This window comes from Sminthopsis crassicaudata, chromosome 1 (genome assembly GCF_048593235.1).
Source record: "Sminthopsis crassicaudata isolate SCR6 chromosome 1, ASM4859323v1, whole genome shotgun sequence".
NCBI lineage: Eukaryota > Metazoa > Chordata > Mammalia > Dasyuromorphia > Dasyuridae > Sminthopsis > Sminthopsis crassicaudata.
In genome coordinates, this window is record NC_133617.1 from 404,058,633 (window position 1) to 404,072,633 (window position 14,001).

The window sequence follows — 14,001 nt, forward strand, 5'->3', positions numbered from 1 at the left end:
GTTAATTGAAAATAATTACATGAACATATATAAGCATATATAGAAATGATTGCGATGATAAAGTGCTACTTTGCAATTGCTTATTGGGAGACTCCCTAAAAATCCATTGCCCAGCGACTATTCTCTATGACAGGGGATTGAGCTCAGCTATTAGACTAAGATGAAATTCAGGACTGAATTTGGAATATATCATCACTCAGATGTTTTATTTGATCCACTCTAAATTTAATCTCTGGAGTAGAGCAGTACCTGATCCACACAATCAACTCCCATACCTAAAGGATATAGACAGGATATGAGGGCTCCCCACCTCACCGAGGGTATTGAGGCTTGATCACCACAAATAGAAGAAAGTATAGTAGAACACTAGACCACCTTTTTTTGGATTTTTGCTCCCATGTTTTCCTAAATGATTCATTATGAATGTCATTAGACATCTACTGGGTGATTCCAACTAAATATTTTTCCTGCTAATTCAAATACAGGCAAAATTGACAGAATTAAATCTCCAGTTCCTTCATTGCCAAAAATATGGTGCCTAAGAGAAGGATAGGGGTTTATCATGGGTAGCTTTAAATATGAGTTCTATCATATGGCAAATGTATTCAATTTGTTCTAGTTGGTCCTGGGGCCAGAACTAGAAGCAATAATGAATACCAGTTGCAGAAAAGTAGGTTTAGACTATATGTAAAGGAAAACTTATGAAGAATTAGAGCTATCCTAAAGCAAAATGGGCTGCCTTGGGTTCCTTCCCAATTGAGGACTTGAAAGCAAAGATTAGATGACAATTTATAAGGAATGTTGTAGTTTTTTGGTTTTGTTTGTATTTAGGTATGGGTTGACTAAAGGACTTCTGAAGTACCTTCAAACTGAATTTCTGTTATTCTAAAATTAGAAGAACAGTATAGAATATGTCAAAACAAATTATAATCACCATCATCTTTACCTTGCTCCTCTCTTTTGTGTAGTTTCACAAACCTAATGGGTGGGTCCTATTTTTTATAGATTATAGAAAAATAAATACTGTAAAACCACAATCATATTCCAGTGGCATCATTTTGGACCTATATAAGCCTGTTTTCCCTACCATTAATCTCTTCTCCTTTTTAATCTGTCCTACTCATAGCTATTCCAATCATACTAACTTTAAAACTGTGATTGATTCCTTAAATTAAGTCCAGACACTTCAGTTTGTAGTTCAAAACTTCCGCAAATGTGACTAACATTAATTTACAAGCCTTACTTCTATTACTTGCTTTATGCAATTTACAAACTAGACTACTTTTTCTTTCCTGATCATGTTATTTTCCTACCTCCATGTCTTTACTCATGTTTTCTCCCCTCTAGAATTTGTTTCCTTCCTTCACCCCTATATTTATGTGTCAAAAGCTTATTCTTCCTTCAAAATTCTGTTCATGTATTGGCTCTTCCATGGTCATACCGCGTCTTTCTTTTCTGAACCCTCATGATACTTTCTCTCTTTTTATGGCCTTTATATTGAGAGTAGTCAAGGTAGATAGCTAATTCTAGAATATAGTACACAGAGGAATTGAGGAATAGGTTTTAATGTCACTTTTTTATAATTGCATGTATGTGTGTATGTATTCATACCTATAAATATGTGTGTGTATATATATTCACCTCCAGAAAATTCCACTTTAAGTTATCTGTTTCTAAGATTAGTCAAATTGCATTTGATCTAGAGAAGGTACAAAATCTTGGATAGATAAGCAACATAAACTTCCTTAAAATATAACAAATATGCTATGCTTTTTGTCTAGTTATTTGTGGACTTATCCTCTTGTCAAACTGTAAACTATGGCAGAAATAGAAGAAATTACGTTTTATATGTCTTTATATTTCCCACAGATAGCCAGGGTATGTAATATATAAGCTAAGTAACCAAGAAGAGAGCTTTCTTAGAAGGAAGACCTTCAAATCTTGCCACTGACATAAATTGGCTGTGATCCAGGGAAAATCATTTCATCTTTTAATACTCCAAGAAACTTTAGGGTACAAGATAGGTTTATATCCTAAAAGAGATTTTTTTTAAAAGAAGAAGAAGGACTTATATGTACAAAAATATTTATAGCAGTTCTTTTCTGGTGGCAAAGAACTGGAAATTGAGAACACATCAATTAGAGAATAACTGAACAAACTGTAGTATATAATTGTGATGGAACACTATTGTGCTATAAGAAATGATAACCAGAATGCTCCCCCCCCAAAAAAAAAACTTGGAAAGACATGAATTGATGCAAAGGGTAATGAGTACAACAGAACTTTGCTCACAGTAACATCAATAATATAAAATGATCATATGTGGATGACTTAGCTATTCTCAGCAATACAATGGTCCAAAACAATGCTGGAGGATTTCTGATGAAAACTGCTAACTCCCCCCATAGAAAGAACTGATAGATTCTGAATATAAATAGAAGACCACTTTTTTTTTATTTTCTTGACGTCTATTGGGTTTTTTGGTCTATGTTTTCTTTTACAATATGACTTAATTTAGAAATGTTTTGCATGACTATACATATATAACCAATATCAAAATGCTTGCCTTCTCAATGTGGGGAACTGGGAGGGAGAAAAAGAATTTGGAACTCAAAAAAAATTTAAATGAATGTTAAAAATTCTTCATATAATTATATAAAAATAAAATACTAACCACGTTGTTTAAAAAAGACTTTAGATTGCATCACAATTCCAGGGGACTCATTCTGATAGAAAGATGGGTCTTAGAGAGCAGATTAAGAAAAAATTTTGACAATTATTTTTTTGACAATCGGTTTTTTCTTGATGCATAGTGAAGCATAAGAGTTTTGTTTTTCTTGCTTTTTCTATGGCAAGAGAGGAGAGATGAGAAAGAGAGAAAGCTTGTCTTCATTTTAAAATAAAAGTCCCTGCCTTTAAGAAACTCACATTCTAATGGCAGAAGAAGTCCATCTGCATTAGTAAAGGGAGTGCCCTAACCTAGGAATTATCCTTTATCAAAGAAACTACTGGAGTAGTTTCTTATCTCTATTCCAATATTTCCCAGAGATTTAAGCAGTATATCTCACATAATAGTATTTAGCAGATCCTTGGATAATTGCATTGATTTAAATTGTATAGAAGAAAGGGAGAGTCCAGGTAGGGAAAACTAACAAGCTCTTTTAGGATTTAGCTCATTCCTCAGACCATGAAGGAAACTACATTCTATTTCAATTTTACATTCGGATATATCTTTGACTGTAACATTATTCTCACGACATGCATAAACTGCAAACTCCTACCACTAAATTTTCAAAATGGAATATCCTTTGTGTGTTCTGCAAGCAAATCCAGAAATGAAGGCACTGCTAGATAGAATGTGGTAAATACAGATTATTCGGGAGCAATATCCATGGGAAAAACAAACGCATAATGTAACATCTCATAATTTGCCTGAGCTTCTTCTGAGGAGGAATAATTAAAAACAAGGTAGCAGAAAACATCATCTGCAAGGAAGCGATTTGGAGCAAACCTAAATGATCCTTTAAAAAAAAATCCTTGAATATGCAGAAATAATTGTATATATTTTTTTAAATACCAGCAGCCACAATATTTGAAATCTTTGAAATATTTAATTCTTGAATGCTATTTTCTGCTTTCTTTTCTTGTTATTTTTCCATCACAAAGCGCATTCACTTTTTTTTTTTTTTTTTTTTTTGCTCGCTTTTAGGACAAAATCTGGGAAGATTGGCAGGTCTCTCAATGACCAGTTTTATGCAGTAAATACGCCCCATTCTTTGGTTCCTTTGTGTTCCATCTGAATTTGCTAGGGAGGGATTTAGAAAAAAGAAGAGGGTATGAGAGAGGGAGCAGAGTGAGGTGGGGGGGAGGAGGAGCGGGGGCGGGGGGATAAGGGAGGGGACCTGAGGAGGAGAAAAAAGGCGAGGGGGCTGCGGCTGAGGCTGCGGCTGGGGCTGCGGCTGAGGCTGCGTCAGCGTTGCCTAGAGAGAGAGACAGAGAGAGAGCACGGCAGACAGAGCCCCGGAGCCGGTGCAGCCACCCGGCGGTACCAGCTCCTCAGCGGGCTCTTTTTCCTCGCTGCCATGCTCCAACTGCCCCTCCTGCCCCTTCTGCACTGCCTGGGCTGCAGCGCCTGGCTGCTGCTGCTGGCGGGGCCCATAGCCTCTTCCGCCAGCCCCGCCGACGATAGCGGCAGGAGAGGGGACACCTCAAGCTCGGGGGGCGACGAGGTGCAGCGCCAGCCGCACGACTCGTCCTACGGCACCTTCGCCAGCGAGTTTTATGACCTTCGCTACCTGTCCGAAGAGGGTGAGGCTAGGGGGGGTCCACGGTGGGGGATGGGGAGGAGGATGGATAAAAAGGGGGGAGCTGGAAACCGGGGGGGGGCTGGGAGCAAGGGCTGGGGAACTGGGAGAAGGGGCTGGGGGCTGGGAAAAAACGATGGGGGTGGGGAGACCATTCGCAGATCACCAAGGACAATGACCTGGGGAGCGGAAAAGGAGCAGAAAAGGAATAGGATAACCCCCCAGGATCTCTGCCTGGGGGGGGGGGGGCAGAGGAAAAAGATGCGCTACCAGGGGAGGAGGGAGGGGCAGATGAGGAGTAAATTGGTGATACTGGGGATGCGCTTGGAGCCTGCCTCTCTGTCTCTGTCTCTCTCTGTCTCTCTCTCTGTCTCTCTCTCTCTCTGTCTCTCTGCTTTTCTGTTTCTCTCTCTCTCTCTGTTTTTTCTGTTTCTCTCTCTCTCTGTTTTCTCTCTGTTTTCTCTCTGTTCTCTCTGTTTTCTCTCTGTCTCTCTCTCTCTCTCTCTCTCTCTCTCTCTCTCTCTCTCTCTCTCTCTCTCTCTCTCTCTCTCTCTCTCTCTCTCTCTCTCTCTCTCTCTCTCTCTCTCTCTCTCTCTCTCCTCTGTCTGTCCCCTTGTTTCCTGGGATGCGGGGGCAGAGGAGAAAGAGATGGAGGATGTCGAGCCTAGAATCCTCTGCAGGATTGTCATGGATTGGTTGTTGGCTGGGCTAGCGACAGAGGTTGAGGAGCTAGCTCTAGCTTCACTGACTGAGCCCCACCCCCTTTCCGCAGCCCCCCCTCCCCGGGGGCGATGCGGGAACTGAGGCCAGGTTCACTGCCAGTGCTCCCCCCAAACCTCATCCAAGCTGCATTTTCATATCCATTGCTGTCGGGAGCTTTGGGGGAAATAAAAATCCTATAGAAAGCTATTTAAAACATCCCCTCATTACAGTATCTTCTTAATATCACGTTGTCATTGTTTTCTCCCTTAGAAATCATATCATATCATCCTTCCCATGCTTCCAACCCCAGCTCAATCCCTTTCCCACGAATTTTATCCAGCATTTTTACCCACCTTTGGTGTGTCCTTCCATCCTTCAGAGCTACCAGCCCAGCCCCTGTGCATCTAGTTGAGATTTCCTTTGTGTGTTTTTTTTTTTTCACTAGCCTAGTCTAGGAGGTTGCTTGTCTCACGCAGTGAGACCTTGCCCTCCTTATTGTGAAAAAGGCATCTCTACCTTTATAAAGAACATGAGCAACATTTAATAATTTACCTGAGATCTTAAAAATTGTTCATTTCGTATAAAATGGAGAAAGAAGAAAATTTGAGGTTAAAATGTAGATTATTGATAACAATAAAAGACATATACGACTACAACAATTATCAGAAACAGATCCATTTCTGAAATTAATCGATAAATAGTTTATAGTCTATGAATTGACACACTGTTCAATTCTTTAGCATACCAAAGAAATACATGGAGTTGTTCTAATTAGGGACTGAGACAATACCCATAAAGCAGTCTGTGAACAGGGCAAAATTATATACATTTTGGGGGGGAGGCCAGACTGTTATTTCATAAGGACCTTCTAATAAGGAAATTCTGTTTAGTAATGCAGTTTGATAATTTTTTCTATAATTTATAGTTTTAGTTGCAAAATTGAATAAATAATTTGCCCAAACTGGTAATTGTATAATACAGTGAAAAGAACAAAAACCTCAGAGAAGACTAGATTAGGAAAGAAGAATTGAGGTGAGACATAAGAAATTTAGGCAATTTATGAACAAAGAGGAGTGAAAAATTCATTTTAGGGAGGTAGAATAGCATGAGCAAACACTGAAAGCAAGTATGAAGTGATACGTCATGGGATGGGGGGGTGGTACAGAATAAGGTGGGGCACCTGACTGGTATGATTGGATCATGTTAGAGAATGATGGGAAATCATTTGGATGTGAATTTGGCCTTGAAAATGCAGAAGGGCGGAGATTGATTCAGTGTGGTAGGCAATTGGAAGCCATTTTAGGTTCTTGTTTAAAGGACTGACATGTACAAAGCCGTATTTAAGAAAAGAATAATCCGTAGCAGTATGTGGACTGAACTGGAAGAAAATGGAGACTGGACTCAGGAATACCAATTAGCAGGCTCTTGGATTATTCTAGGTTCAATTTACTTGTTGGCAATTTATTTTTCTCATGTTTTATTCAAGGACAAGAAGGACAGGTGATAAGGGAAAATTCCAAGCATTGGGAATAGCTTATGCAAAAGCATGGACCGAGAATATCATTTTTGGAGGATAGCAAGAAGGGCTAGTTAGACTAAAATGTAAAATATTGAAAGACAGTTGTGTATAATCATCCTGGAAATACAGGTTGAAACCAGATTTTAAAGGACTTTAAATGCCAAAAAGATTAACCAGTTTCCAAGGCAACAAAGCAAGAAGGCAAGCATTTATTAAATGTGAATTACAGCTAGGTCCTAATTAGTGTGAATAATGAATCCCCTGAAATGGCTGCATTGTTCTGATTTCAAATTTGCACTGCATATTTCAATTGGTACCTTTTATCATATTTTACATAATTATAACTTCTAATAATACAAATTAAAATACAAATGACAACTTCTGGTAATTCTCTTATTTATACCAATCAGGATTTAGCTGTATATGCCATGGACTGTACTAAGCAATAGGGATACAAATACAAGCACAAAGAAACACAATTATTGCCTTCAGTGAGCTTACATTTTAATGAGGAAAGACAACACACAAAAGGGAGATAAAAAGGTGGGGAAATGAAAATGAGGGAGGAAGGCATCTGCATGGCATAGGATGAAGGATAAATTAAATCAGCAGGAGAAAAGGTTCAGCATGGCAGAGAGATGTTCCAGTGTTATAGTGATAGGTAGATATTCTAGTGAAATGAAGTAGTGAAATGAAGTGAAGTGAAGTAAAGAGAAGTGAAGTGAAGGGTGATAGCAAAGTTTAGAAAATTAGAATCAGAGCTGGGAGGGCTTTGTGCAAGGGGCTAAGATAGACACTAAGGATACAAAGACTAAAATGAAACAGTCCCTACTCTGAAGAGTTTATATTCCATTGGTGTAACAAATGTGTATACATGTATACATAAAATATATACAAAGAAGTGAAATTTCATTTCAGAAGGAGACACAAACATCTGGTGGGATCAGGAAATACCTCTGCTGAAGGTGAAAACTTTGAGCTTTGATTAAAAATAAGGATTCTGAGTATTCATAGTAAGGAGAGAGGACATTCTAGATTTGACAAATAGCCTATGCAAAAGTATGAAGATGAGGTGTCATTTTTAAGGAATAAAAGACTAATTTGCGTGGAATGTAGAATATTTGAAAGAGAATATTATATAATTTACTTAGAGAGATAAGATGGGGCCAGATTGTGAGGGAATTTAATTGCCCAAAACAGAAATTTGTATTTGATCCTAGAGGCAAAAGGGAAGCACTGGAACTTCCTGAAAAGGGGAAGTGATGTATAGTAAACCTGCACTATTTGGCAGCAATGGGATTGGAGAAGGAGGAGACTGAATGCCAAGACCAGTTAGGAAGCTGTAACAATAGTCCAGATGAGAGTTGGTTAGAGCTTGAACTAGCCTCATTGTGGTCTGGGTGGAAAGGAGACAGGCATGAGAGATGTTGAAGATGTATAACATTCACAAGAATAAATTAAATGCTGTTTAAGATTGCTTTAGTATTCTGTTCTAAGAAAAAACAGAAGAAACCATCAGAAGAGAAATATAACATTTCACTAAATGTAAATTAATTCAATTCCACAACTAAACAAAAAAGTTTGAGAATTTTTTAAAAAACACAAATATATTGTACTCAGGAAACTCAATTTTTAAAACATTTATTCTAAATAGAAATAAAAAGATGGACCAAAATTTGCTAACTAAAACTGCTTTCAAAAAATGTTTTTAATTGCTAACAATTAAAAGATAAATGTAATTATAGTCAGTGGAATAGGATATGGATTTAGAGCTAGAAGATAACCATAGTAGGCGTGCAACATAACCCTTTCATTTTATTTATTTTATACAAATTTTTACCCTTTAAAAATTATAATCAAATTTTATTTTTAATTACCATTCATTTATTTTTCTCTCTTCTATATCTACCTCAAACACTTTTAATAAATGTACATAATCAAATAAAACAAATTCCCACATTGGCCATATCCAAAGATTTGTTTCATTCTACATATTAATTCATCATATCTCTATCCAAAGGAAAGTTGTATTCTTTATCATTAGTCTTTTGGAATCATGACTATAATTGCATTAATCAGAGTTCTTAAATCTTTCATAACTGTTTATTTCTGAACTATTTCTCCAGGTTCTGCTCACTTCAGGTTGCATCAGTTTATGCAAGTCTTCCCAGGCTTTTCTGAACCCCTCTCATCATTTATTATAGCATAATAATGTTGCATAATTCAACCTTCCCCCAGCTGACCAACCCTCTCGTTTTAGAGATGGGGAAACTGGGGACCAGAGAGATGGAAGCATCACAGTATAAAGAAAATAACAATGAATTTGCAATCACAGCCCCTGAGTTCAAATTCTGCCTCTGATCCTTAATGTCTGTGAGACCTAGGGGAAATTGATTGATTTTTTATTGGCCTCAATTACCCCATTTATAAAATGATGGGGTTGAACTAGATACAATCTAAGTCCCTTACAGTCTTTGTATTATTTCTATGAAAGGATCTATGAAATCTAGAATCTCTGATTCCAAATCACAGAATCTCTGAGTTGAAAAGTGTTTCACAGGTCATCTAGACATAACTGAACAAGAATCCACTCTACAATACACCTTATAAATTGTTCAACAATCTTTCCTAAAAGACATCTAGTGAGTGCAAACCCACTACCTCTCAAGCCATTCCATTCATTACACTTGTGAGTAATTCTCATTATTGTAAGCAAGTTTTTCCTTGCAGCAAGCCTAAATTTGCTTCAACTTATTGCTCCTACTACTGTCCCTAAACCAAAAAGAATAAGATAAATCTCTCTTCCAGAAGACAGCCTTTCAGATATTTGGAGATAACCATATTATCTCTTCTCATTCTTCTTAATCCTTCTCTTCTTTAGATTAAGCATCTTCAATTCCTTCAACCAGCCTTCTTATAGCAAGAATGGTAGAAGACATAATGGATGTCTTCCTCTGGATAGTCTCCCATTTACATAAGTGCTTTAAGTATAATAATTTGTACTGGACACTTATTCCAATTGCAATTTGATCAGTACAGAATACCACAGCAATTATCACCTCTCTAGATCTAGACACCAAGTCTCTCGATGGAACCTAAAATTATATTAGTTTAAAAAAATGTCCATCTCACATTATTAATATGTGTTGAGCTTGTAGTCCACTAAAACACTCAGATCTTTTTCATGTGGACCACTTTTTAATCATCTCTCTACCAGATTATATTTGTGAAGTTGATTTTTTGGATCAAAATGTATGACTTTACATTAATTTTATTAAATTTTCATGAGTTATTTATTAGACCCAGTTCATGCTCTAATCTATAAAAATAATTCTGAATTCTGACTTTATGTGTTCATTATCTCTCTTAGTTTTGTGTCATCTGCAAATTTGATGAGCATGCTATCTCTACCTTTATTCAAATAATTCTTAGAAATGGTAACCAATAAGAAGTCCCTTAGAGGCCTTCTAGAGACTTTTCAAGTTATCATTGAACTATTTATCGAAAAGAAATTTACCTCCTTGCATTTAGTTCTCTAGATTACCTCATTTATTACTTATTTTTTTTTGCATTTGTGTAAAAACATCTGAAATTGTGGATTTTATTGATGGCTCCTTTCTTAGATTTTGATATCTGGGTATCTGTCCTATAATTCTTCTCTCTATATTGTAACTACTTTCTAAAGTATCTAGCTTTGTAGAAAAGCATAGGCAATTTTCTCCCTCTTCCTTTTCTTTATAAACTGCTTTGGAGTTGATTGGTTATACTCCAAATATCTTTTTTTTTAACCATTCCCTGTTAGGTACACTCCATTTTTAAGTAATGATTCAGAAATAACATTTTCAGAAATCCAGAGATCAAGAAATAACATTCTTAAAGCACATATTCTTAGCCCTAATTCTTTCTTTCTTTCTTTTGTTATGCAGCAATAACTAAAATAGTATCTATACCCTAAGGTCTCAAGTTTCTTGCCCAAAACTTCATAATACTCAGCAATATCCTCTGGATTCCTTCTAGCATGATTATTTTTGCCCATATGAATCACCTGAAGTGAAAAATAGTCCTTTAATTTTAATTAAATTAAATGGTCATCTAATTTTATAAATCTTGAGAATCCATCATAATCTGGCTATGTGGGGATAAAAAATACAGAAGACTTTCTTTTTTGCCTTAAGACCCTTTCTGCAAAGAGTTACTAATCCCTATTACTTGTCTGTTTTTCTTTTGCCTTTTACTCCTTCATCTATGGGAAACACAGCATCTCTCTCTTCAGATGATCCAGCTCTTCAGGAAGAGCATAATGTCCATCACTTAGCTACAAGGACTCAGTAGTCTTTCATTTTCTTCTCTCTGTAGCACTTTCCCACCCTCTAACCATCTGACAAGATTTCCCTTTATCACATTGGATCATTTTTCTTTTTTTGGCTTTTGAAGCCCTTCTTCCATTTTCCAAATTCATTCATATTCTGAAGAGTAGGATCCTACTTTACATTTTCTTTTTGTCAACTTTTTATAGAGCTGAAAATAATAATGATAATAAAAAATTGAAGATAATGTGATCAAATGATACTTCCCCCCCTTAAAAACATTTTGTGTTAATGTAAAGCCATGGAATAATCTGGAAAGAGAATGTGGACAAACATGATCAAAAAAGACAGAACAACATTTTTCTTTCTCTCCAGAAGTGACTCTTTATAAAAAAATTTTTAAAAAAAGAGCTCATATGTATTTTTGTTTTTACATTATTTCCATTTAAATCACTCCCCCATCTCTCATAGAGCTTGACCTTATAATAAAGAAGGGGAGAAAAGAGGAAGAAAAAGGTTTAGCAAAACTAATAACCAACATATCAAAAAAGTCTGGCATTGTATACAGAATTCCACACCTATCATCCCCCACTTTTTCTAAGAAGCAAAGGGAAGTGCTTTCTCACATTTTTTTCTTTAGTCAAGCATGGTCATAATAATTTCATAGCATGTAGCTTCAATTGTTTAGTGTTTTTTTAATGTATTTATGTTGTAATCATTATATGTAATATATGTGTACGTGTATATGTATATATTTACACATATATGAACACAAAATTTTCCTTTCCTGCCTACTTCACCAAAAGTGACTCTAATTAGAAATCTAGGGTTAGAGAAAAGATTTAGAAAACAGTTATTGTTTCATTAGTATAGATATTTCCCAAAGAAATATTTTAGAACTTTTGACATCTCAGCAATGTGGGTATCCGCTCCAATGATGCAGATTGCAATTCATCTACATTTTACCATCCTGTATGACTCATTCATGTTCTTCCATAAATTCTCCATTAAAGGTTTGTGCAATATGCTGGACCTCCCTTCTACATCTTACAAGGATACATCTTATGGATGGTATCCTTTATACCACTTCTTGCATGCACATTGTTAGTCATAATAGGACATAACCTGTCATCCACTATACATCTCTCCTTTGCCCTCCAGATCACCTGCAATTTTGATTCTCTAAATATTGTAATATTCTCTGATTCATTAGCAACTAGCTCACTATAAAACTAGTTAAATAAAAAAGAGGTTTTTGTTTTAGGGGAAAGCTTTTGGCCATTGAATATGTTAAGAAATTTTACCAAAGAAATCTAGTTCATTCTCTTTATGCTATTAAATTCTGGTCCCAGATCATTGTCCATCTGTCATATCTGTCCATGATATACATATTGATGAACCATCTAAATGGATTATCCATCTAATTGTGTATCATAGACTGAAAATTAGGCATTCTTCATCCACTTGATTTTTCCTATATGGGTTATTAGACCAAACTTATTTTGAGTGATTGTCAATATTATTTAGGAAACTTTGTAGCGTTCCAGGATGTGATACAATCAGCACAATATCATCCTCAAACAGGAACATCTGGAGGACTTCACCATCTCTAAGGAATCCCTCTTCCACTTGGACTCTTTCCTGGACATAGTCCATGAAAATGGCAAACATTTTTGGTGAGCATATGACTCCCTATTTTGTTCTACACTTGATATTAATAAACAGAGCATTATTTTTAAAAAGTTATGTTGTGGTTACATATATTAAAGTATCATGTGTGCACTTAACATGCATAGGAGACATCTTGTTGGTGAAGAGCCTTTAAAATAATTAAATGATTGTCAACAAACAATAAATACAATGGAACTTTGTATTTGCTGCACCTTCCTGTCAAGTGTGTCATGTGTTCTGCTACAGTATATAATTTGCAAAAGCCTGCCTATTCTCATTTCATGTTTACATCTCAGATACCATGGATACATGTAGATCATTTTCATGAAAAAAGTTTTAGTGATGGAACTTAGGTATATGGATCAGTAGTTATTATCTTCTAGATTGTCCTAAGTAGTAATACTGTCCATATTTTTTTCAATCATTATGTCTTTCCCTTTTTCAAATGTCTTGAGATTTCTCCCTCAGTGCCCTCAAAATTTTGCTGCTTCCATCACAGATATCCTTTGTATATTAGGTCTGCACCAAATCACTCTGTTCCATTTCAGTTTTCTTTAGTGACATTGCTACTTCTTCAGTTAGTATATAAGGGATTGGGGTGTTAGATTTAACTACGATATTATTTGTTCCAGTTTCATTAATGCAGGAAATTTTTATAGGAAATTTGACAGATATTTTTCATTTTTTAGTTTTTTATTGTTCTTCCAGTTTCATCTTTAAATACTCTTTTGATGATCTGGATTAATTGGGCCTCACACGAATATTTTTTTATTTTCCTTCCAATACTTCTATTTTGTCTGGGGAGTTTGACATAATCGTCCACTAATTCTTCCTTAAAGTTTATATTTTAAATTAGCATTGTCTTTGGTTACCACATTTCTTTACTTGAGAAGGAAAAAAGTACTTATTAAATAAGGCTCTTTTAGCCTTTTTCATTTTGAAATTTGTTTTACATCGTTTAATTTCTTAAGAAATAATAATAGCTCATGTCATTGACTTTTTCTTTTTTATCTCTTTCCCATTTTTCAGCATCAATAATTTGATTGAAGAAATCATATTTAAACATTATTAATTACATGCCATAACTTCTAATCTTCACCTTTCCTATCAAATACTAATTTTGATCTTTGCTCTAACAATTTAATGGTCTGATTATATATACAGATGGATGACTTATAAATGACTCCCATATTGATATATATATATATTTTTTGTCTGTTAAGATACAGACATTTCATTGGAGGTAGGAGAAAACTTTACCATGTTCAATACCCTCTGAACATCTGCTATCAGAAAATTTTCCTGACATATGGACCTGCTGATTAAAACTTTTAACATTTTTCATGTTTATCCTGAGCCATTTTTCCCAATATCTTTTTTATCTGCTTCTCATATCTATTTTTGCATTGAAGTTTCCAAGTATTAGCATAGATATTGATTTTATTTGGAGACTCTCACTGAGTTCTTCACAGAATTTTTCCCTCCTCATTTCAGTAAC

At 35.6% G+C, this 14,001-nt stretch overlaps 1 protein-coding gene across 1 annotated transcript in view; it reads left to right on the forward strand.

The window, feature by feature from the left end:
• Positions 1-3,849: 3,849 nt before the first annotated feature.
• Positions 3,850-14,001, forward strand: part of FRRS1L (ferric chelate reductase 1 like) — a 32,361-nt gene continuing 22,209 nt past the window's right edge. Inside the window, exon 1 of the mRNA XM_074280059.1 lies at positions 3,850-4,308. Coding sequence (XP_074136160.1) covers positions 4,083-4,308 — 226 coding nt within the window. The 5' untranslated portion in view covers positions 3,850-4,082. The remainder of the gene's footprint in view (positions 4,309-14,001) is intronic.